Below are 24,073 nucleotides of genomic sequence, written 5' to 3' on the forward strand. Positions count from 1 at the left end.
GAGGTATTGCCATTGGACAAGGTCCACTCGGCATACCTGAGGCTCTGCAGTAAGGTATGTGAAGTGGACTTGCTTTGTCCACTTCACATACCATACTGCAGGGCCTCGGGTATGCCGAGTGGACAGAGGCCATATCTACAAAGTGCCTTGGGCAAGGAGGCTGAAAGCTACAGGGCTAGTTCCTGGAGGCCAAGGTACCAAAATAGTCAAAGTCCAGCTCCCCAAACATAAAGATGTTAACAATATAGCCTTTGTCCATTTGGCTTACCGACTTGTTGAAATCGGTTGAGGAATGTAGACGTTATAGTGCTTTTTATCCAGAAAAACGGCAGCTCCCCCGTTCCCTAGTACAGGGTTACAGGCCAGTCTTGCCTGGTCCAATATGGTGCCCACGTTGACGTATCGCTGCAACGGGCTGAAGCGTCCAATGCAGCGTCTATGTATATATTTCTATGGGAGATTTCATGACTCACTGGGCGTGCCGACTCAGTATGCCCGACCCTACTCTGCCTCTGTTTGGCTATACCCTTCCAAACGTTCCAGGCGTCTGCTAAACGCTAACATTAGCCTCGCTATAATGCTAACCAGCGCAATGAACTAGAAAGACTGAATATTGGCAGTTTTATGAAAATTGATGGTGAATCAAAGTGAATTTAATAATGAAATAGCATACGAAAATTGTAAAAAACGTACCGTCGTTGGTTTGTAGTGGCCAAACGGCGGTACTGCAACACCCGTGTCCATCACGTGATGCCATTGGACCGATTTTTAGTAGTTTTAATCTACAAAAGAACCTAGATATTGCTACTGATGGATAATACACACCAAGTCAAAGTTGTGACAAGCATTATTGTGTGATTAGTTGAAGAATCACACAAAATACCAGTTTTGCAGTGTTGTTTTGTGCACAATTTATTTGTGAAAAAACTCCATAATCTTATACACACTTTATTCTGCTTTCATGGCATAATTTACCACACCGCCTTTATTAGTGCACAGCGGACTAGACTAGATCCTGAAATTAGCACCGCTATGTACTGAATCCACAATCGTGAAATACTGAAAGATTCACTCCCACATTGTTCTGCATACTGCCGACTAAATGAAGGATTAAGTTTGCAGACTGTAAACACTGAAGTATACTCAAGCAAGACGCATCACATGACTGACGGCCGGGCCGGTCTCAAGGCACCCTGTCAGCGGCTCCGTCACATCTCCAAAACCGTTGCAAGACATTTCCAAACAGCCGTTATTTGGATAAACTGAACACATATTGGGAATCTAAGTTTACTTTCTCGCATTAATACATATTAAAACTAAATAAAGTGACATATTAACAGCTTTTATCTCACATGACTGACGGCCGGTCTCAAGGCACCCCGCCAGCGGCTCCGTCACGTCTCCAAAAATATACTTAAACAATAAATATTTGTGTATTTCTACAGGACTCCAGGCTGAAGAAAATCACAACTCAACAGGTAAATAAAAAAAGAGAAATAAAGAAATAAAGTCAAGTCTCAGTTTAATCTTTTCTTAAATTCACTTCTTTTACTGACGACTCTCTTGTTTCTGTTCAGAGTCCGTCAGGTTGGTGGGAGGAGACAGTCGCTGTGCAGGAACACTGGAGCTGAAACATCAGGGAGACTGGAGACCAGTGGAGGTCCGTTACTCTGTCTGGACCCTGAAGGCAGCAGCTGCTGTCTGCAGAGACTTGGACTGTGGCTCTGCTGTTTCTGTAGAACGGAGAGAGGAGTCCTCACAGAGATCTGTGTGGTTGATCAGGTCTGACTGTGTTCAGTCTGGATCTGCTCTGAGGGAGTGTGCAACATCAGGTTGCTCTAACTCCATCCTGAATCTCACCTGCTCAGGTAAGCCCATCAGTGACATCATCAGTGACATCATCTATGACAGTAATGTACCCATAATGACTCACACATGCAGCAGCTAGAATCCCAGCAGACTGTCTCCAGCAGCCATGATGGAGTCTGTTGATCTGCTGCCTCCGTAAATCAGCTGCTGAATGCACCAAGATATATATCTGTAGATATGAAATAGGCTTGTCGCGGTAGTCGGTGTTACATGGTGGTCGGGCACACACCGATTACATTACGTCCCCACCGTCCCCACCGTCCCCACCCTCGTCTTGCTTTTTATACAGTAATAAAACCCATTTACTTTATGTTGGTGTGTCAGCGGCATGTTATCAACAGATAGTCAGACGACGGACGCTACGATCTGAAAGTGAATTCATCTGCTCCGTAAGGAGTCAGCTCAGAGTAGCAGGAGTCAGGTTTCACACACGTGATGAGAGAGAGCTGGCAGACAAGACGATGGCGGAGGATTTGGTGTCGAAGCGAAAAGCAAACGCACCTATTTGGATATATTTCAGATTTAAACCCAAATGCTGTGAGGGATCCACAACGTTAATGAGGTAATCTCCGTGAGGAGGACAGAGCGGTCATAGCCGGTGTGTGCGGCGCAGCGGCGCCAGGTAGACCTCTACAGCCCCTCAGCAAAAGCTCTACTGGAGAGGCGAGACACACCGCCACCCGGCGGTAGAGATCAGAGTCAGCACGCTACACATGTTGACCGTCATCTGTTCTTGTAAAATGTCCGATGTAATACATGTCTGCTGCTTCAGGAGTCCCCTCGGCCAACCAGCAACCAGCCTGAAAGGACTCCTTCTTCAGCTTTACAGCTTTCTGGAGATGAACTCATGTTGGAACTGTTCTGAGTCCAGTTGGAATCACTGAATTGTTGTTAATGACATCTTTTTATTGAGTGTCTGGTGTCTTTTATCTCTCTCTATTTCATCTTCTATCATCTCTCCAGACTCTGTCAGGCTGGTGAATGGGACTAGTCTGTGCTCAGGCAGACTGGAGGTGAAGACTAACCCCTCTAACCAGTGGTGGTCCTCAGTGTGTGAAGCTGACTTTGACCAGCAGGATGCAGAGGTGGTCTGTAGGGAGCTTGGCTGTGGGGCTCCTTCAGTCCTCCAGGGGGCGCTCTATGGAGACGTGGAGGCTTCAATGTGGACCAAAGAGTTCCAGTGTGGAGGAACTGAGTCTGCTCTCCTGGACTGTAGAAGCTCAGGCTCAGACAGAAACACCTGCTCACCTGGCAAAGCTGTTGGACTCACCTGCTCAGGTAGAAGAGGAGCTGTAGCTCTGATCTGGTTCATTTCTGTTCTAATGAAACTCACTTTATTCTTTTACTGACGACTCTCTTGTTTCTGTTCAGAGCCTGTCAGGTTGGTGGGAGGAGACAGTCGCTGTGGAGGAACACTGGAGCTGAAACATCAGGGAGACTGGAGACCAGTGGATGGCCGTTACTATGTCTGGACCCTGAAGAAAGCAGCTGCTGCCTGCATAGACTTGGACTGTGGCTCTGCTGTTTCTGTAGAACAGAGAGAGGAGTCCTCAGTCAGATCTGTGTGGAGGATCAGGCCTGACTGTGTTCAGTCTGGATCTGCTCTGAGGGAGTGTGCAACATCAGGTTCCTCTAACTCCATCCTGAATCTCACCTGCTCAGGTAAGCCCATCAGTGACATCATCTATGACATCATCTATGACAGTAATGTCTCCAGTATGTTCCTTCCTCCGTCACAGTGACAGTCGGTGGTTTCCATTGGACTGAACTGTAAAGTTATCCAGGACAATGACATCCTAAAGTGTAGAGAAGTGTATGGAGAGCTGTTTTAACATTTAATAGCTCAGCTTGACTATCAAGAATTAACATTAGAGATATCTACAACTACATTCTGACTAATCGTAATCACATTGTGACTAGTCAGAGTTCTTATTCCAGATATCTATAACCTCATTGTGACTAGTCCAAATGATAGTTAGAGATATCTGTAATGCAGTTCTGACTATCCTTAATAACAGTTACAGATATCTATAACCTCATTATGACCAGTCAGAATTAAATTGTAGATATCCGTAATGAGAAACCCCATACACATGAATGGTAAAAGTAGTTTTAATCGTACTAGTCTAAATGTAATTACAGATATCTAGAATTAGAGTTATGACTAGTCTAAATGTAAATACAAATATCTATAATTAGAGTTATGACTAGTCTAAATGTAATTACAGATGTATAGAATTAGAGTTATGACTAGTCTAAATGTAATTACAGATGTATAGAATTAGAGTTATGACTAGTCTAAACAGCGCTGCAGATATCTCTGATGAATCTCCTGTCCAGCTATTAAATGTTTAAACAGTTTGCCATAGAAGTGGGCTTGTTTCTGAAAGCTTCAAACTCTCCACAGACTGCTGAGCTTCACCTGACAGGACACACCTGTCTGTCTGGAGGCCTTTCCCATTTCACAGTTCCTACATCCTCCATTCCTTTCCTCGCCTCCTCTCCTCGCGTCTTAGTCCCGCCCACCAGAGATGTGAGCTGAGGAGGCGAGGAAGAGACGCGAGGAGAGAGGAGTTGAGGCAACAGGCTTTTAACAAAATGAGCCCTCCTCTCCTCAGAGCCGTCATTTTAAAGCCACATCAATTAAATATGACATGTGGCCTCTTTGATACGTCACAGGTGTCTCTGTTCACATTTCTATTTCATCAATTTGTGTGTTATTTAACTAGATTCTATATTCACCCACCAGCAGCTCATTTTATATGAATGTTCCCTTTAAACCAGAAGGCTGGATTTATTCTATTACATCAGGGCTGTGTATTGGAAAGAATCTGGTGATATGATACGTATTATGATACAGGGGTTACCATTCAGTATATCATGATATATTGTCATTTCTTTAAATTTAATTTTATGAAAACTGTCATAGTATAAAGAACACAACATCATATGCATAAAATCTTTGTAAAAAAAGTTACTTTTTAATGCAATTAACGTTTATCACAGTCCCTGTAACATCCAACATCATAGCACTACGTTGGCTAACACTTCATTTTACAGCTCCGCAACTTCCATGGTGATTAGGTGATAATTAGCAAGTAACCTATTTGATATTTCTTTAGAATTACTGCCAAATTACCCCAATATTTACCTCAAAATCTATCTAAAACTACTTTATTATAAACATTATTTAATAATTATCTGCTAAAATATCATGTAAAGGTTAAAATAGGGCCCTGAGGCTTGAGAAGAGGCTCTGTGCTGCTAGATAATCGATGGCAGGGACCGCTCTGAACTCCTCCAGTTGGAATCACTGAATTGTTGTTTCATGACATCTTTTTATTGAGTGTCTGGTGTCTTTTATCTCTCTCTATTTCATCTTCTATCATCTCTCCAGACTCTGTCAGGCTGGTGAACGGGACTAGTCTGTGCTCAGGCAGACTGGAGGTGAAGACTAACCACTCTAACCAGTGGTGGTCCTCAGTGTGTGAAGCTGACTTTGACCAGCAGGATGCAGAGGTGGTCTGTAGGCAGCTTGGCTGTGGGGCTCCTTCAGTCCTCCAGGGGGCGCTCTATGGAGACGTGGAGGCTTCAATGTGGACCAAAGAGTTCCAGTGTGGAGGAACTGAGTCTGCTCTCCTGGACTGTAGAAGCTCAGGCTCAGATAGAAACACCTGCTCACCTGGCAAAGCTGTTGGACTCACCTGCTCAGGTAGAAGAGGAGCTGCAGCTCTGATCTGGTTCATTTCTGTTCTAATGAAACTCACTTTATTCTTTTACTGACGACTCTCTTGTTTCTGTTCAGAGCCTGATGATGTCAGGTTGGTGGGAGGAGACAGTCGCTGTGGAGGAACACTGAAGCTGAAACATCAGGGAGACTGGAGATCAGTGAGGGGCTATTACTCTGACTGGACCCTGAAGGAAGCAGCTGCTGCCTGCAGAGACTTGGACTGTGGCTCTGCTGTTTCTGTAGAACAGAGAGAGGAGTCCTCACGGAGATCTGTGTGGTGGATCAGGTCTGAATGTGTTCAGTCTGGATCTGCTCTGAGGGAGTGTGCAACATCAGGTTCCTCTGACTCCATCCTGAATCTCACCTGCTCAGGTAAGCCCATCAGTGACATCATCTATGACATCATCTATGACAGTAATGTTTCCAGTATGTTCCTTCCTCCGTCACAGTGACAGTCGGTGGTTTCCATTGGACTGAACTGTAAAGTTATCCAGGACAATGACATCCTAAAGTGTAGAGAAGTGTATGGAGAGCTGTTTTAACATTTAATAAATCAGCTTGACTATCAAGAATTAACATTAGAGATATCTACAACTACATTCTGACTAGTCGTAATCACATTGTGACTAGTCAGAGATCTTATTCCAGATATCTATAACCTCCAAATGAGTCCAAATGATAGTTAAAATATAGTTTATAAGATAGTTAGAATTGGGATGTCCTTCAAGATGGAGCGCTGAGATCGATTTCTGGATCACAAGCCGGAGCATCGAGGATCGAGGAGACGAGGTGGCACAAGATCAGGTCCACTTTGTTGAACGGAGGGTCAACAAAAATGAAACGTAAACGGCGGTGCATTGAACACTCTGTTGTGCTACGCTAATGCACTGCCTTTATAATACGGTGGGGTTCGTGCACGTCGCTGCTGATTGGGTAACACCTCTGACACACCCACCAGATGAGAGGAAACGCACCTCAAAGCCTGTTGTGCACCATTTCCAGGAAACACGCCGTTCAACCCGGAAACCGTAGCAAACCAGTGCACGCTGTTTTCAGACTGAACGTGCTCCGGCTCTCAGCCAATCATCTCTTTGTGTTTACAGACCTGCTGCTTCAGCCCAACATCTCTGGGTCCTCCTCCGTGGACCGAGTCTCCGAGGCCCAGCAGCAGGGGTTTCACGTGCTCAGGGGCTCCACCTTCACCATCAGCTGCTCCGTCCAGCCACAGTACCCAGGAGGCTCCTTCCATCTCACCTTCACCTCCTCCACCTCAGCACTCAACTACACCCAGCCAGCTGTCAATCACTCCGCCCACTTCCTGTTTCCTGCTGCAGAGCCCGCCCACCAAGGAAGCTACAGATGTGTTTATCACGTCTATGTTTTTTCTCACGACTTCTTCTCTGAGAGCCGTCTGATCTCTCTCACCGTCGCAGGTAAACTGACTGTTTACATGCAGGTTTGGAAAATGTGGAAATGATCAGCTGACAACAGAGAAGCTTTCATTCTGTAATCAACGATCGGGCTTATTTTAATAATTAAGGACTTTGATTATTTCATAAGAAGTTTACTTAATTTTGTATTTATTTTTTTTTTAAGTTATTTTTTTGGGGGCATTTTCCATTTTTATTCAGAGGACAGTGGATAGAGTCTTGGAAAGGGGGGAGAGAGAGTGGATGCGGAAAGGGCCAAAGGCCTGATTCGAACCCGGGCCGCCGCGGTCAGGACCAAGCCTTGATACATGGACGCCCGCTCTACCAACTGAGCTAACCCAGGCGCCCCTTAATTTTGTATTTTAATATTTTCTTTTTCCATAAGAATTTTATTTAATTTTGTACTTACGGAATTTTCTTATTTCATAAGATTTTGCATATTTTTGTACTTAAGGAATTTACGTAATTTTGTGGTTATGAATTTTGCTCATCTTTTTTATAATTAAGGACTTTAATTAATTTGTAATGAAGGATTTTTTTTATTTCATAAGAATTTTACTTAATTTTGTAATTCAGGATTTTTTTTTAATTTCATTATAATTTTCCTATCTTTGTATTTAAGAAGTTTGATGAATTTTGTCGGAGCCTTCAGAGATCATAGGGATTAAAACATGAATAAAAGTTAGAGGTTTATTCTACGTGGAGATGACGTCACTTTAGGACGTCTGCTCACAACTGATTACAGAGAGAGATGTAGTACTAGTACTTCATTTAAGTAGTACTAGTAGTACTTCATCTAAGTGCTTTAAGGGTTATGACATGTTCAGTCATAATAAGTCTGTGCATGTTGTTGTTTGTGGAATGACACTGTGACTACTGTCATTGTGTTCCACATGTCATATAGTAACCACACTTGTACAAAGTGGATGAATGTCAACAGCAAACAGTCTACTGGAGGACGGAGCATGTTTGGTTGTAAACATATAAAAGTCTCACTAAAGTCACGTCAGTTGTATTTCTACAGATTAATCTCAGAGGACTTTCTAATCTGTCCAACAAAGAACAGTCTCCGTCCTCAGAGCCTGGATTCACATAAAGAGGATTGAAGAAGTGCTTTTAGATTTCAGGTCACTACAGTTTGTGTTTAATGGGAGCTGTTGGACTCATGATGTCATGTGATGTGATGTGATGACTGTCCATGTGTTTGATCAGATCTAAGGCCTTTCATCATCAGAGCCATCGTCCTGCCGCTGATTCTGCTGTTGGCGAACATTGGCCTTTACTTCTACTATAAGGTACTGACACACGTCTGTTGTTCAGACCGCTGACTGACATGAAGCTCTCAGTCTGTGTTTATTGAAGTGAAGAGAGAGGAGTGATGCAGGAAGTCACATCTGTGTGCTGTCATGTGTCTCCAGGGCAAGAGGGGGCAGAGGCCGAGCAGACGGGAGAAGGCTGAGCCGGATTATTATAACCTGGGTGTTCCTGCAGCTGAAGAGGAAGGAGCTCAGGGAGCAGAGTAGCACCTCCAAGGAGCTCATCTCACATCCAGATGGATTTATAACACACAACCCAGCAGCAGCTCATTTTAGACGCATGTTCCCTTCAAACAAGAAGGCTGCTTCTATTCTATTACATCATATACTATATCTGTTTCACTCTCAACATGAAAACCAACAATGTGTTAGTCTCTTGTAGCCCATTGGTTCCTCCTGAAGATGTAGATCTCTAAAAACACCTCACAAACATAAAGTGTCATTGAAAACTAGACTTGAAAGCAGGAATACCGGAGTCCGACCCAGGCCGATCGGGAACAATGCTTTATATTAAATTAAGATAAATGTAGAACATTGATATATATCCTCTAAAGTCTGTATTACCGGTCAAATCTGAAGACAACTGAAGAATGACATCCTGAGATCAGAGTAAAAACATGTCACCGACTGTTGGATCTGTAGATCTGGAGCACATCCAGGGTTGGTGAAGCACATCTGCTGCCACGTTGACAATCTGTTGGTGTTTGTGACTCAACAATATCTATAATGAATGAATCAAAGTCATGTAGCCAGCAAACAAAGGAGAGTATTAAAAACCAGAGGCTGTTTTCACACCAGTTTCATCTGGTTAGTGACACATGAACTTTATGAGCTCACTTTAGCGCTCCCTTGTGGTTCACATGGCTCATTTATTGTTGTGAGCAGGACCACATTTAGCTTATGAAATAACCATAATAATACAAATGGGAGCAAAATATAAGAGTATTAACAGCTTATAGTGTGATGAAGGAATTTTAGTATTTCATTAGAATTTAGCTTAATTTTGTACATAAGGAAAATTTATAATTGAAGATTTTACTTTTACTTTTTTCTAATGAAGGATTTTGCTTATTTCATAAGAATTTCACTTAATATTATAATTAAGGATTTTGCAAATTTTCATGATTAAATACTTATTTTTTAAGAATGTCACTTAATGCTGTAATAAAGGATTCGATGATTTTCATAATTAAGTAATTTACTTATTTTTTATGAATTTTACTTAATTTTGTAATTAAGGATTTTCTTATTACATAAGTATTTTACTTAATTTTATTTCAGTAGAATTTGGCTAATTTCTGTAAATAAGGAGTTTACTTAATTTTGCACTTAAAGAATGTGCTTAATTTCTATGAATTTTACTTACTTTTACATTTAAGGAATTTATTTAATTTTTTTACTTTGGGAATTTTCTTGATGTTGTACTTAACAAATTTACACAAATTTATAATTGAGGATTTTACTGTTACTACTTTTTTCTAATGAAGGATTTTGCTAATTTCATGATTAAGTACTTATTTTTTAAGAATTTCACTTAATGCTGTAATCAAGGATTTGCAAATTTTCATAGTTAAGTAATTTACTTATTTTTTTAAGAATTTTGCTTAATTGTTTTAATTAAGGAATTTTCTTATTACATAGGAATTTTCCTTAATTTTATTTCAGTAGAATTTGGCAAATTTTTGTACATAAGGAGTTTACTTAATTTTGCACTAAAAAAATGTCCTTAATTTCTATGAATTTTACTTTTTCATTTAAGGAATTTATTGAATTTTGTACTTTGGGAATTTTCTTGATGTTGTACTTAACAAATTTACACAAATTTATAATTGAGGATTTTACTGTTACTATTTTTTTCTAATGAAGGATTTTGCTAATTTCCTAAGAATTTCACTTAATATTATAATTAAGGATTTTGCAAATTTTCATGATTAAGTACTTATTTTTTAAGAATTTCACTTAATGCTGTAATAAAGGATTTGATGATTTTTATAATTAAGTAATTTACTTATTTTTTAAGAACTTTACTTAATTTTGTAATTAAGGGATTTTCTTATTACATAAGTATTTTACTTCATTTTATTAAGAATTTGGCTAATTTCTGTAAATAAGGTGTTTACTTAATTTTGCACTTAAAGAATGTGCTTAATTTCTATGAATTTTACTTTTGTATTTAAGGAATTTACCAAATTTTGTAATTGCGGAATTTTCTTGATGTTGTACTTAACAAATTTACACAAATTTATAATTGAGGATTTTACTTTTACTACTTTTTTTTCTAATGAAGGATTTTGCTCATTTCATAAGAATTTCACTTAATGCTGTAATAAAGGATTTTGCAAATTTTCATGATTAAGTACTTATTTGTTTAAGAATTTTACTTAATGCTGTAATAAAGGATTTGACAATTTTTATAATTAAGTAATTTACTTATTTTTTAAGAATCTTACTTAATTTTGTAATTAAGGGATTTTCTTATTACATAAGTATTTTAGTTTGAAGTATATGTATAAAGAAAAATACAGAAATAAATAAGTGAACGGCTCATACACAGTCATTACAGTAAGTAGGTTTGGGGAAATAAATAAGTGAAATGCAAAAGGAAAATCGTGCAGGAATAAATAAATAAATAATAATGCAAAATAAATAAATAAATGTAAAAATGAATGAAAATAGATCAATGAATAAATAAAAGGAGTAAATAAATAAGGGAATAAATACAAATATAAATAAATATGACAGAATTATCAATTTATGTCACATTTTATCAATTGATTAATGGCTACATTTATTCTTGATATTATTTTTGCTATATTTAGTGGCATATTTATTTATTTTTTATTTTGCCAGGTTCGATCCTCCAGAATGTACACATTAATAATTATAATCCATTGATATATAATACAGGATATACCATGAAATGGGTCGTACTGTATAATGAGTACTTTTACTTCTGATACTTTAAGTACATTTTGGTGATAGAGGTACTTCTTCCACCACTGAACATGGTAACTACCCATCTATCTGTTTAGAGGAGGGATCTGTTTATTTTAGTATTATTTAATTCCAGTCAATAGTGGACCCAAATCCAACCTGTGATTTCTTGTTTTTCTATGTGTATGTATATATATATAATTTATTATTATTATTATTATTTTTTTATTTATTTCCTTGCAAATCTCGCGCTCCCACTCCAGTCCAGCAGGTGGAGGTTATGCACCTTTAAGCTGGTTTGCCAACCGCCAATAAACACCAAAGAAGAAGAAGAAAAAGTGAACTGTTCCTTTAATACTTTCTCTTTAGCGCGTTTTGGACTCTGTCGCTCTCCGTAGTTCCAAGGCCTATGGAAGGAGGATAGATCCTGGGTCATGTGTCTAGTAACACGCATGCGCAGTGTAACTGAAGTGCAGACCAAATTCTACTGTGCATGTGCAATACCCCCTCCCCGGAGATATGACACGTTGATGACGCGTGATTAAGCCTCCTTTTCATAGGCCTTGCGTAGTTCCAGGAGGTTGTTGTGTTTTTCTCTGCTGCTGCGCCACTGATTCACATCCCGAGAGATTCAGACCTTAACGGAGAGACTCAGACCTTAACGGAGAGATTCAGAGTTTAACGGAGAGACTCAGACCTTAACGGAGAGACTCAGAGTTTAACGGAGAGATTCAGACCTTAACGGAGAGACTCAGACCTTAACGGAGAGATTCAGACCTTAACGGAGAGACTCAGACCTTAACGGAGAGACTCAGAGTTTAACGGAGAGACTCGGAGTTTAACGGAGAGACTCAGAGTTTAACGGAGAGACTCAGACCTTAACGGAGAGACTCAGACCTTAACGGAGAGACTCAGACCTTAACGGAGAGACTCAGAGTTTAACGGAGAGACTCAGAGTTTAACGGAGAGACTCAGAGTTTAACGGAGAGATTCAGACCTTAACGGAGAGACTCAGAGTTTAACGGAGAGACTCAGAGTTTAACGGAGAGACTCAGTGTTTAACGGGACTGAGTTCACCGTAGAGATGTCCGGAGGAACCCATCTGGAGAACGCGAACCCGGTGATCTTCCAGCGGTCCGGAGACAGACTGATGACTCCGAGAGACGAAGACGAAGACATCCACGACCCCATCGACCCCCGAGAGATCTTCGATATCCTCTTTATACAACTACCTATACCTATATATACCTATATATACCTACATATACCTATATATACCTACATATACCTATATATACCTACCTATACCTATATATACCTACATATACCTATATATATATATACCTATATATACCTATATATACCTACATATACCTATATATATATATACCTATATATACCTACATATACCTATATATACCTACATATACCTACATATACCTATATATACCTACATATACCTATATATATATATACCTATATATACCTACATATACCTACATATACCTATATATACCTATATATACCTACATATACCTATATATACCTATATATACCTACATATACCTATATATATATATACCTATATATACCTACATATACCTATATATACCTACATATACCTACATATACCTACATATACCTATATATACCTATATATACCTACATATACCTACATATACCTACATATACCTACATATACCTACATATACCTATATATACCTATATATACCTATATATACCTATATATACCTATATATACCTATATATACCTACATATACCTACATATACCTATATATACCTATATATACTGTTTATATAACTAGATATATATATCTAGTTATATAACTAGTTAGTCTTCCTCTAGTTTAGACTGGTTCATATTCAGTTAGTTAGTCTTCCTCTAGTTTAGACTGGTTTATATTCAGTTAGTTAGTCTTCCTCTAGTTTAGACTGGTTCATATTCAGTTAGTTAGTCTGCCTCTAGTTTAGACTGGTTCATATTCAGTTAGTTAGTCTTCCTCTAGTTTAGACTGGTTCATATTCAGTTAGTTGGTCTTCCTCTAGTTTAGACTGGTTTATATTCAGTTAGTTAGTCTTCCTCTAGTTTAGACTGGTTTATATTCAGTTAGTCTTCCTCTAGTTTAGACTGGTTTATATTCAGTTAGTTGGTCTTCCTCTAGTTTAGACTGGTTTATATTCAGTTAGTTGGTCTCCCTCTAGTTTAGACTGGTTTATATTCAGTTAGTTGGTCTTCCTCTAGTTTAGACTGGTTTATATTCAGTTAGTTGGTCTTCCTCTAGTTTAGACTGGTTTATATTCAGTTAGTCTTCCTCTAGTTTAGACTGGTTTATATTCAGTTAGTCTTCCTCTAGTTTAGACTGGTTTATATTCAGTTAGTCTTCCTCTAGTTTAGACTGGTTTATATTCAGTTAGTTGGTCTTCCTCTAGTTTAGACTGGTTTATATTCAGTTAGTTGGTCTTCCTCTACTTTAGACTGGTTTATATTCAGTTGGTCTTCCTCTAGTTTAGACTGGTTTATATTCAGTTAGTTGGTCTTCCTCTAGTTTAGACTGGTTTTAAACACAGATGGTGTGTGTGCTTGTTAAACTGTATTTTAACTGATAGTCTGGACACATTTCTTTTCTTTTCTAACATTACCAGCTGTTGCATCATCTCTGAGATGACGTTAACGGTAACGTACAGATAACAGTAACTGGTGCTTCTCTGTTAAAGTTACATGGAATAGTAACGTTACTGTAAATGTGTAAAAGTGGTGTCAGAAGTACTTTTAGACCTTTTTACATCAGTAAAAGTAGCCTTAACGCCGCATTGTAGAAATACTCAAGTAAAAGTACAAAAGTATTAACATCAAAATATACTTAAAGTAACTTTACCCATGCATTATGACCACTTTCAGAATAATGTATTTTAATTATATATATATATATTCAGTTTCCTTCTGGGGATCAATAAAGTCTGACTGATAATAATAGTAATATTAAAATCTATCTGTTGATTATATTTTGAATTATTAATTTGGAACTTCTAAGTAACTAGTTATCAAATAAAGGTAGTGGAGGAAAAAGTACAATACTGGCTTCTTAAATGTAATAGAGCAGAAGTATAAAGTTACATCAAATATAAATCATATTATTTTATTATGTGTTGGAAAAGTAACTAGTAACTAAAGTGATCACATAAATGTAGTGGAGTAGGAAGTACTATATTGGCTTCTAAAATGTAATAGAGCAGAAGTATAAAGTTGCATAAAATGGAAATACTCAATTGTAGTATAAATACCTCAAAATTGTACTTAAGTACAGTACTTGAGTAAATGTATACTGTTATATATAAACTGTTTTATATATATATTCATTCATTGCCTTTATTTCAGACCCAAAGGTCCATATCAGTATAAATCAAATAAACCACAAGGACAACAACACAGAGATATAATCACTGCAGTTCACAGTGAGTAAAACATACAGTATATAGGCATTTGTTCCAATAATATATATGGTGAAAATATAGTTAATGAGTATTGCAGGATATGTATACTGCCAGCACATCTTATTAGCTCACATCTTAAACAATATGTTTGTGTACTTCTTGTAAACATAACTTTTTTTTTACAATGATTACTTGAGTATTGAGAAAATGAATCAATAATTTAGAAAATGGTTTATAATTTAAGTTATTAATATTCGCTGGTCCCAGCTCCTTAAATATGTGGATTTTCTGGTTTTCTCTCTTTCACATCTTTGTGATTTAAAACATCTTTGAGGTTTGAATAGTTTGACGATGTCACTTTGAGCTCTGGGAAGTTGTGATGGGCATTCTTTCACTATTATGTGACATTCGATAGACTGAATGAAGTAATTAAGAAGATGATTAATCAACAATGAACATTATCATTAGTTGCAGCCCTTCGGCAATATCAGACCACAATCAGCGTATGCCCCCACCTCGTATTAGACAACAGAGTTTAGGTCAGCAAGTACCTTTAAAGACAGTCCTTAAGAATACTTAAGCAATGTTTATCATCTTTGTTTTATGCTGACATCCATGATGACTACCTCATGGGATGTTTAATTACAAACAGACTGTATACAGATGTGTAACACATATTCCAACAGCGTTAGGATCAGTTGAAAAAGACATTTACACTAAGATAAGTAACATTTCTTAATTCACGTGTGCCCTTTATTACTTATTTTAGGTTATTTACAGTAAACGCACAATTACATACCTTGTGATATAACAATAGAAACCACTGTAATATTATTAGTGTCTCACATAATACATCATAATAATAATAATAATAATATACTGACTACATCAGAACAGAGGCAGAACTTGTGTTTTAAATTCTTTAACTAAAGTTACATCTGATCAGATCCATCAACGACCCGGAGCATCCTCTGTCTCTGGAGGAACTCAATGTCGTGGAGCAAGTCCGAGTCCAGGTACGCACCTTTAATTTGATTTACTACTGGGTGAATGCAGGAAAAAGCAGGATATGCCATCGATCTGTCTGTTACTGACCTGACTTTACAGAACTTTTACTGCACTTACTAAAGAAATAAACAAGTAACTTTCACACTCTCCAGCCGTCCTCACTGCAGAAACATCCTACGTCCTTAACGAGTTAAAACAATAAGTTAATTGCATTCAGTATGTTGTTAATTAAGTCTCTTTCTATCTGTGTGTGTTTTTCTCAGGTTAATGATGCAGAGAGCATTGTGGGTATTGAGTTCACGCCCACCATCGCCCACTGCAGCATGGCAACACTCATTGGCCTGTCAATCAAAGTGAAGCTGCTGCGCTCGCTGCCAGACCGGTTCAAAGTATGTGTGTGTGTGTGTGTGTGAGTGTGCGTGTGCGAGTGTGTGTGTGTGTGAGTGTGCGTGTGCGAGTGTGTGAGTGTGCGTGCGTGTGCGTGTGTGTGTGTGTGTTGGTACTATGAATGCACATTTAATATCACCTCCTTTGAGTGTTAGTTAATATGAACAACATGTCATACCGTGTGGGATTTCTGTCTAAACGTTGTGTGTTCTTTCTGTTTCTGCTCAGATTGACGTCCACATCACTCCCGGGACTCACGCCTCAGAGGAAGCAGGTAAATATCACACAGAGACGGCAGGCATGATGGGATATTAGACCATATTCCCCACTAGTCAGGGGTCAGCAACCTTTACTATCTAAAGAGCCGTTCTGGGTAAAAAAAATAAATCTGTCTGGAGCTGCAAAACATTTGATCATTGTGATGAAGGTAACACAGTTTATGAGGGCCAAAGAGCAAATGCACTACGGAGTGTTATATAGTATTATAGAATAAAGTCACAACTTTACCAGAAAAGGAGAGGAGCTGAAGAGACACATGTGGCTCCGGAGCTGCAGGTTGCTGACCCCTGGCCACTAGTCATAATACTGTAGTTACTGTTAAATGTGAGGACTTGATTGTATGTTATGTGATTTTTCTTCTATGTTGTGCAGTGAACAAACAGCTGGCAGACAAAGAGAGAGTTGCAGCAGCTCTGGAGAACTCCTCTCTGCTGGAGGTGGTCAACCAGTGCCTGACCCCCCCTAAGGACGTCTGAGCAGCCAATCAGCTTCATCGTCTTCTGCTTTCAGCCACTGATCAGCCAATCGTGTTCGGCTCTGTCTTTGACGACTGAGGTGTGTCTGCCAAGCTCTGTGTCCGGCCGCCCATCACCAATACAGGTGTGAATAGCTGCAACTGGCGAACACTGATGCTGCAAACCCAATTATTGAATGTTTCCTCCTAAAGAGAGCCATACAGACGGCTAGTCATCATGCAGAACAGTCTGCACAAAGCAGTGTTAGTAATTCTACTTCCATCTGTGGATTTTTGTGGTGAAAAAGTTGAGAAACTCTGTCCGTCAGGTCATTCAGTGTATTTCCTGTTTTATATTATTAATCTGTATTCTAACGGATGCAATGAATCATTTTTAGAATAATATTTGGACTCAACATCTGCAGCAACAATCCACACCTGTATGTTGCACACTTGGACACAAAGTGACTTCCAGGCGTGCATGAGTTTAAAATAAATCTTTACTTCTTCTCTGGAAACACAGAAACACAGCACATTAGCATTGCGCGGCTACATTCTGCCGATACGTCTGCTGAATGACGCATACCATAAACATTCACATTGGCTATGAACACACAATAAACATAACATGTCTGCTTCCTGTATAATCTTCAAAACACATTCACACTGACCATGTTCTGTACACTCACAACTCATATCCTAGCAGGCCCCGGTTGGCTACACTATAAATGTCCTCATTAGCAAACGGCTAACACTTTTACACACAACATACTTCTCACAGCTTGCAACACTCCGTTATAAACCTCATGTTTACATTACCGCTGGTCCCTTATTCATACACATTCTTTATACATCTGTGTCGCTACTTTTATACATCTTTTAACTACTTTAGCTCACCTGGAAACACAGAAACACAGCACATTAGCATTGCGCGGCTACATTCTGCCGATACGTCTGCTGAATGACGCTTTCGCGCTCCTGCATCTCACCCAAGGACCCCTTAGCTGCCCGAAGTGCCTGTATGACTTTTACTCTTTATAACCACAGATAATCCTACCAGAATATTAGTTGCTAGTGCACATACACATATCAGATTAAAAATAAAACAATACATAACATATACATGAGAATGAGAATGGGGGGTGTCCAGTGTCCATCACTATATCTAACATTACTGTGGGTCCCACACTCTCCCCTCCAAAATGAATGTCGTCTCGACATTAAAGATTTCCCAGAAAACTTGTGTCTTCAACTGGTGAGTTATAGCGGTAGGTAAAACGGAAGTCAGTCTTTGGGATACTCTCTGTACACAACAGTCTTTGACATGACATCTATCTCCCTCTTTATGTCACGTGACAGCCACAGACACCACTGGCCAAGTGATATCTGAAGTGCTACTCCGCTACTCTTGCGGGCTATGTATCTCATGCTGAAAGGTTTTGACCCAATTTCTACCCCATAACCCATTACACAGACTCACATGTACTACTGTATGCCTCACATATGTCCAGTTTTCTACAATGTGTCAGTGGTCTGGATTCTGGTACTCTACTTAATATGAATCGATGTACAATACTGCATGAATTTTAAATTTTTACTTAAGACTAATGTGTAATTATGAACTCTTTCTTGTTTAACTGTCACAACAATGAACTCAACATGTGACTATGGACTTATGTCTACTTTTAGCTGTAAACATCACTTATGTCCGTGTGTGACTGATGGTTGACCTAATGTGTTGTATGTAAGTGTTTTGGGTGGGTTTCTTTGTCGAAAAGGATACTTTCTCGTGGAAGATGACTGCGGCTCAGGGCCCCTCTCGTCTGCTTCATCAGATGCTGACACCTGCTCAGAGTCCATCTCATCTGCTTCATCAGATGATGACACCTGCTCAGAGTCCATCTCATCTGCTTCCTCAGAGGACGTTTCTTGCTCAGCCTCCGCCGTTTCTCCATCCTCCACGTCTGGTTCCATCCTGTCTTCAACACTCTCCTCTGGACACTCATCTTCCTCACGGCCTTGCTCCAGTTCCCTGTCAGCTGGTGGTGGCTGGAATTCCTCTGCTTCCACTCTCAGCTGGCTTCTGACCTGTTTGAATGGCTCTGCTGGTCGTGTGGTGATGAATCTCCAGTTACTTTCATCCTCTGAACCACTGTCGAGATCTTTCTCTGTCTGCTTTGCTTGCCTTTTACTCCTCTCATTTGTGTTCAGTTTTCTCTTGTCCATTTTCTTTTTCTCCTGCTTATCTTCTTCCACAGGCAGAAAGTCGCAGGGCAGTAACAGGTTCCTGTGCAGGACTCTTGTCTTTCCTGGGCCTCTTTCAGGTTGCACGACGTAGACAGGACTGTCCTTGTGCTTCCTCTCAGTTACAATGTGGACTTGCTCCTCCCAGTAAGATCTGAGCTTGCCAGGTCCCCCTCTGTCCCTGAAGTTCCGCACTAACACTCTACACCCTGGCTGTAGTTCCACTCCATACGCCTTCCTGTCGTACTGCTTCTTTGATCTGTTTTGCTCCTTCTGAACTGTCTTTGATGCCAGCTTGTATGCCTCCTGCATCCGCCCTCTCCACTTACTTGCATATTCGCTGTGAGAAGAGCTCTGATCACTTGGAGTCAGGCCAAACATGATGTCGACAGGTAGCCGGGGATTTCTACCATAGAGGAGGTAGTACGGGGCATATCCTGTCGCTTCACTTCGCGTACAGTTATACGCATGCACGACTTTGGCTAAGGAGCTCTTCCAATCTGACTTGGCTTCCTCTGTCAGGTTTCTAAGCATGGAAAGAAGTGTTCGATTGAATCTCTCGGTCTGACCGTTTCCAGCTGGGTGGTAAGGTGTTGTGTGTGAACCTTGGATCCCACAGTATTCTTCCAGCTTGGAAAACAGCTTATTCTCAAACTCCCTGCCCTGATCATGATGCAGCTTCGCAGGAAATCCAAACTTGAGCACAAAGTCTCCAAAAATCTTCTCAGCTGCGGTTTTTGCTGACTTGTTGGTGCATGCGTATGCCTGGGCAAAGCGTGTAAAATGATCTATCACGACCAGGATGTACTCGTATCCTCCTTTACAGCTTTCCAGATGCAGGTAGTCGATTGAGACCATTTCGAAAGGGTATGTGGTCACCACATTAACCAGCGGTGCTCGAGTTGGCTTGTTCGGCCGCTTCCGTTTCAGGCAGCTACACACCTTGGTCACATAATGGTCCACGTCTCTCTGCATATGAGGCCAATAGAATCGATCACGGATCAAGCTGAGTGTCCGCTCCACTCCTAGGTGTCCCATTTCTTCATGTAGCTCCCTGTAGATCAGCGGATGGAATGCTGTAGGTAACACTAGCTGTGCTCGAGCTGCTGACTTTCTGTATAGGATACCTTCTTCGTTGACATACAGTTTTTTCCTCTCCCTTACAAGAACAGAAGTGTCATCTCGCCGGTCTCTTCCTCTCAGATGAGGCCACTGTCCTGTGACGACATACTCTCGGACCTTGCCAATGACTGGATCATCCTCTTGTGCTTTCTTTAGGTTCTCTGTGGAGATTTCTGCCACTGGGGATGCTACTCGTTCATGCTCTACATCAGTACATGCTGCAGCGATGGTAACTGGACACATCCAGGGCTCATGTTCGTGGGAGTCAAGCTTGAGTGCCTGTGTGACAGTTGTTATCACCTCTGGCTCCATTTCCTGTGAACATGTGTGGATGTACTGCTCCATGTCTAATGGCATTCTCGACAAACCATCAGCGTCTCCATTAGCTTTCCCAGGCCGGTACTTAATTGAGAACTTAAAGTCCGCTAACTCAGCAATCCACCGGTGTGTTGTGGCGTTCAGCTTCGCTGTGGTCAGTACGTAGGTTAAAGGGTTGTTGTCGGTATAGACAATGAATGAGGGTGCATAATACAGGTACTCCCGAAATCTTTCACAGATTGCCCACTTCATTGCTAAAAACTCTAACTTCCCAGAATGGAGGTGGTAGTTTGCTTCTGGAGCAGTTAGTGTTCTCGACCCATAACCGATGACGACCAGCTTGCCTTGTTGTCTCTGGTACAGTACTGCACCAAGCCCCTCCTGAGAAGCGTCACAATGTAACACAAACGGCTTCTCAAAGTCGGGGTAACCTAGGATCGGTGGACTCAGCAGGTACTCTATAAGCTGGCAAAGAACTTCCTGGTGTTGTTCTGTCCAGGTGATCGGCTGGCTTGAGGGCCGCACATCTGACTGCTTGCGTTTCCCCCTGCTCCTACTTGCACTTGATCCTTGGGCCTTGCTGCCTGTCTTATCCGTGGCTAACAGACTGTACAGTGGCTTGGCAATGCGTGAAAAGTTTGGGATGTATGGACGGTAGTAGGATAAGAACCCTAGCATTTTCCGCAGGTCTCCCACAGTCTCCGGTTTGCGGTCTTTCAGCGCTTGGACTGGCGCTAGCTCAGCAGGATCCATGCAGTAGCCGTCTTTGGATACAATCTTTCCCAGATATTTCACTCTGTCCTTAAACACTTCACACTTTTTAGCTGTCAGTTTTACTCCATGTGCTTGGTAGCGACGTAACACCTCTCTCAGGTCACGCAGGTGATCCTCAAATGACTTACTGTGGACCAGATTGTCGTCCAAATACGGCTGAGATGTTTCATCTCTCAAACCAGCGAGGCACTCCTCCATGCTGCGCTGGAACTCTGCTGGAGCCGAGGACAGGCCGAAGGGGATCCTTACCCACTCGTATAAACCCCAAGGTGTAATAAAGGCTGTGAGTGGTCTGCTATTCTCCTCAAGGAATCCCTGATGGTACGCCTTGCCCTGGTCCAGTACCGAGAACCATGCACTCCCACTCAGGCTGTTCAGCATATCTTGTACCCGGGGGATGGGGTGACGGTCTGGAATGGATTTTTGGTTCAACTCACGGTAATCCACGCACAGACGTAAGCTCCCATCCTTCTTACGCACACACACAATTGGTGATGAGTATGGGGACCGGGATTTACAAATCCATCCTCTGTTCAGCAGGTCCTCCAAATACTCCTTCACCTCCTTGTGGAGCGGTTTGGGTACTGAGATGTAGGTGCGCCTTACCGGAGTTGTGTCACTCAGTCTGATTTTTAACTGCAGAGATGGAATGCATCCCACATCATTCTCGTCCTTTGAAAATGCAACACACTCTTCTCGTAGCATCTGTCTCACCTTTTGCTGCTGATCTGGAGTCAGATGATCAACTGACACTGGTGGGTCCCATGAATCATGTTTGCCGGTGTCCAGCTGTTCGTGTTTATCTTGGTGATGATTTTCAGGAGCGTTGGCTGTGTTTTCACTTGCTGTGCTGGCTGTGTTTTCACTTGCAGTGGCTGTTTTGACTGTGGTTTCACTAGCACAGGCTGGTCTCACATCGACTGGGTAAATAGCCTTGACTTGCTGTAGCTGTCCCAGCACTGTGCGAGGGGTGAGGGTGATGTCATGGTCGCTGTTATTTGTGACAGGGATAGCCACCTTAGACCAATTTCCCTTCTGCAGGCAGATGACTGTTTCAGTAATGTTTACCCCCTCTGGCCACTTTGGAACCTCCTCTGGTTCAAAAAGGACTTCCTGTTTTGTGCAAAGGGGACCTGTTCTCACACTGCACTTAACCTCCCTGGTCTGGCCTGCCGGAATCACTGTCTTGAGTCTTCCAACTTTCACCACGCCCTCCTTGTCGTTCTGGTCACAGCTCCTCACTATCTGGATCAACACATTTGCTTTTTTACAGTCAATGGAGAAAGCCTCTCTTACCACCACAGGTGTAACCTCTGGATGCTGCTCCATTCCATTCATCACCAGATGCTCGATCACATTGTAGCCGATGATCGGTGGCTCTGCTACTCCTGGCTCATTAGAGATGAGCACTGGCACAAGTAGCTCTGGCTGTGGGGCTCTATTTGAACTCAGCTTGAACTTCAGTTCAACCCAGCCTGCAAAGGGTATGGGTGTCTGGTTTGCTGCTTTGCCAATGAGGGTCTCGTCCTCACCCAGGAGTTCATCTGTGCTCCGTACCCGGACGTGTGGAAGGTGTGACTTTCTCCAACTTTCGTTGATAATCGTGACCTGCGAACCCGTATCCCACAGTGCTTGTGTCGCTACTCCATCAAAGAAACAATCCACCATGCACTTATTTCCGATGAGGGCTCTCAACTTGGCCTGGCGACTCAATGACAGATGGCTGGCATAGGTAGCACCCACAGTCTGTTCAGCCTTCCCACTTTCCGCTAACTCCGCCTCCAGCTGCCTGATTTGATCACAAAGAAGCTCATGTACCTTGTCATCGGGTTCAGTGTGGCTTGGAGCTAATGATGTTGGGGGTGTGACCGTCTGGATTGTCACCTTCATGCCATCAGGTGTTCCTTCCTGCCTCCTTTGTCCTCTGCAGCCTCTTGAAAAGTGCCCTGACTTTCCACACTTGAAACAGTGTTCACACTGGTCACCTGTTCCCTGCCCCTGACATGCTTTACATCCTCTCCTAACACCCATTTTTATTTGGCGTGTGGGCACTTGAGGGTTAGCTAGGCTTTTCCTTATTTCGGCCATTTCTTCTCTCAGCAGCCTGACTGTTTCATAAAGCTCTGAGTCTCTTGAACTGGGACTAACAGGTGTTTTTCGGCTCTTGGACTTCACCACTTCAGCTTCCTGCTCTTGAACCCCCGCTCTGGCTTCAGCTGCACACTGACTCTGCTGACTGATTTGCCTTTCTGTCTGTAGTTCATTTACCTTAGTGACTTTGCTGCTCGTGTTCTTCCTTTGCTTGGATTGTCTTTCTGATTCAACACTAGCAGCTTCATTCATGCTGTCGATGAGTATTTCATCCGTCACCCTCTGATCATCGAGATACGGTTTAAGTTGAAACTTGATATGGTCACTTAACAGCCCAGTACTAACTGATCTCAAGAATTTCTTCTGGATGAGCTCGGAGCTGTACTGTTCATCTGGCTCCACTTCTCTTGAAGCAAGTAACAGCCTTTCCTTTAACTCAATTGCTCTAAAGAGGAAGTTTTGAGGAGACTCACGACTGTCTTGTGTTATATTTACTAGTCTGTGATATAGATCTGTAGAACTGTCTTCTTTGAAGTGCCCCTTTAATATGGCCTTTAACTGGGTGAGGGTGAGGTCACTTTTTATCTCAAGCATATCACGAAGACTCAAACCTGGACTGATTGACTTGACCACAGCTTCCATGACTTCAGCTTCACCGTGTCC

General features: G+C 41.3%; 2 protein-coding genes across 4 annotated transcripts in view; both read left to right on the top strand.

Moving 5' to 3' along the window:
- The window catches only part of LOC141774620 (cytosolic iron-sulfur assembly component 2B-like), a 33,293-nt gene extending 15,994 nt beyond the window's left edge, over window positions 1-17,299 (top strand). Inside the window, exons 1-6 of one of the 3 annotated variants that reach the window (XM_074647414.1) lie at window positions 11,850-11,916; window positions 12,277-12,490; window positions 15,670-15,749; window positions 16,005-16,130; window positions 16,357-16,402; window positions 16,780-17,299. In XM_074647414.1, coding sequence (XP_074503515.1) covers window positions 12,364-12,490; window positions 15,670-15,749; window positions 16,005-16,130; window positions 16,357-16,402; window positions 16,780-16,883 — 483 coding nt within the window. In that variant the 5' untranslated portion in view covers window positions 11,850-11,916; window positions 12,277-12,363 and the 3' untranslated portion in view covers window positions 16,884-17,299. Of the gene's footprint in view, window positions 1-11,849; window positions 11,917-12,094; window positions 12,491-15,669; window positions 15,750-16,004; window positions 16,131-16,356; window positions 16,403-16,779 lie in introns of those variants that run through there. The other 2 variants (XM_074647413.1, XM_074647412.1) reach the window with 2 other exon arrangements.
- On the top strand, window positions 6,543-9,457 carry LOC141774615 (uncharacterized). Its single transcript, XM_074647408.1, has 3 exons — window positions 6,543-7,032; window positions 8,242-8,324; window positions 8,448-9,457. Exons 1-3 carry the CDS (start codon window positions 6,558-6,560, stop codon window positions 8,550-8,552), a joined length of 663 nt encoding a protein of 220 aa, XP_074503509.1. The 5' UTR covers window positions 6,543-6,557; the 3' UTR covers window positions 8,553-9,457.
- Window positions 17,300-24,073: the final 6,774 nt, after the last annotated feature.

This window comes from Sebastes fasciatus, chromosome 9 (genome assembly GCF_043250625.1).
Source record: "Sebastes fasciatus isolate fSebFas1 chromosome 9, fSebFas1.pri, whole genome shotgun sequence".
In the NCBI taxonomy this organism is placed as follows: domain Eukaryota; kingdom Metazoa; phylum Chordata; class Actinopteri; order Perciformes; family Sebastidae; genus Sebastes; species Sebastes fasciatus.

What these genes read in the sequence shown, in the direction of transcription:
- LOC141774615 (XM_074647408.1), top strand. Translation starts at nt 6,558, where the DNA reads ATGAGAGGAAACGCACCTCAAAGCCTGTTGTGCACCATTTCCAGGAAA. An exon ending in GATCTCTCTCACCGTCGCAG is followed by an intron (nt 7,033 to 8,241) that starts GTAAACTGACTG and finishes GTGTTTGATCAG; the next exon opens with ATCTAAGGCCTTTCATCATC. An exon ending in GCCTTTACTTCTACTATAAG is followed by an intron (nt 8,325 to 8,447) that starts GTACTGACACAC and finishes ATGTGTCTCCAG; the next exon opens with GGCAAGAGGGGGCAGAGGCC.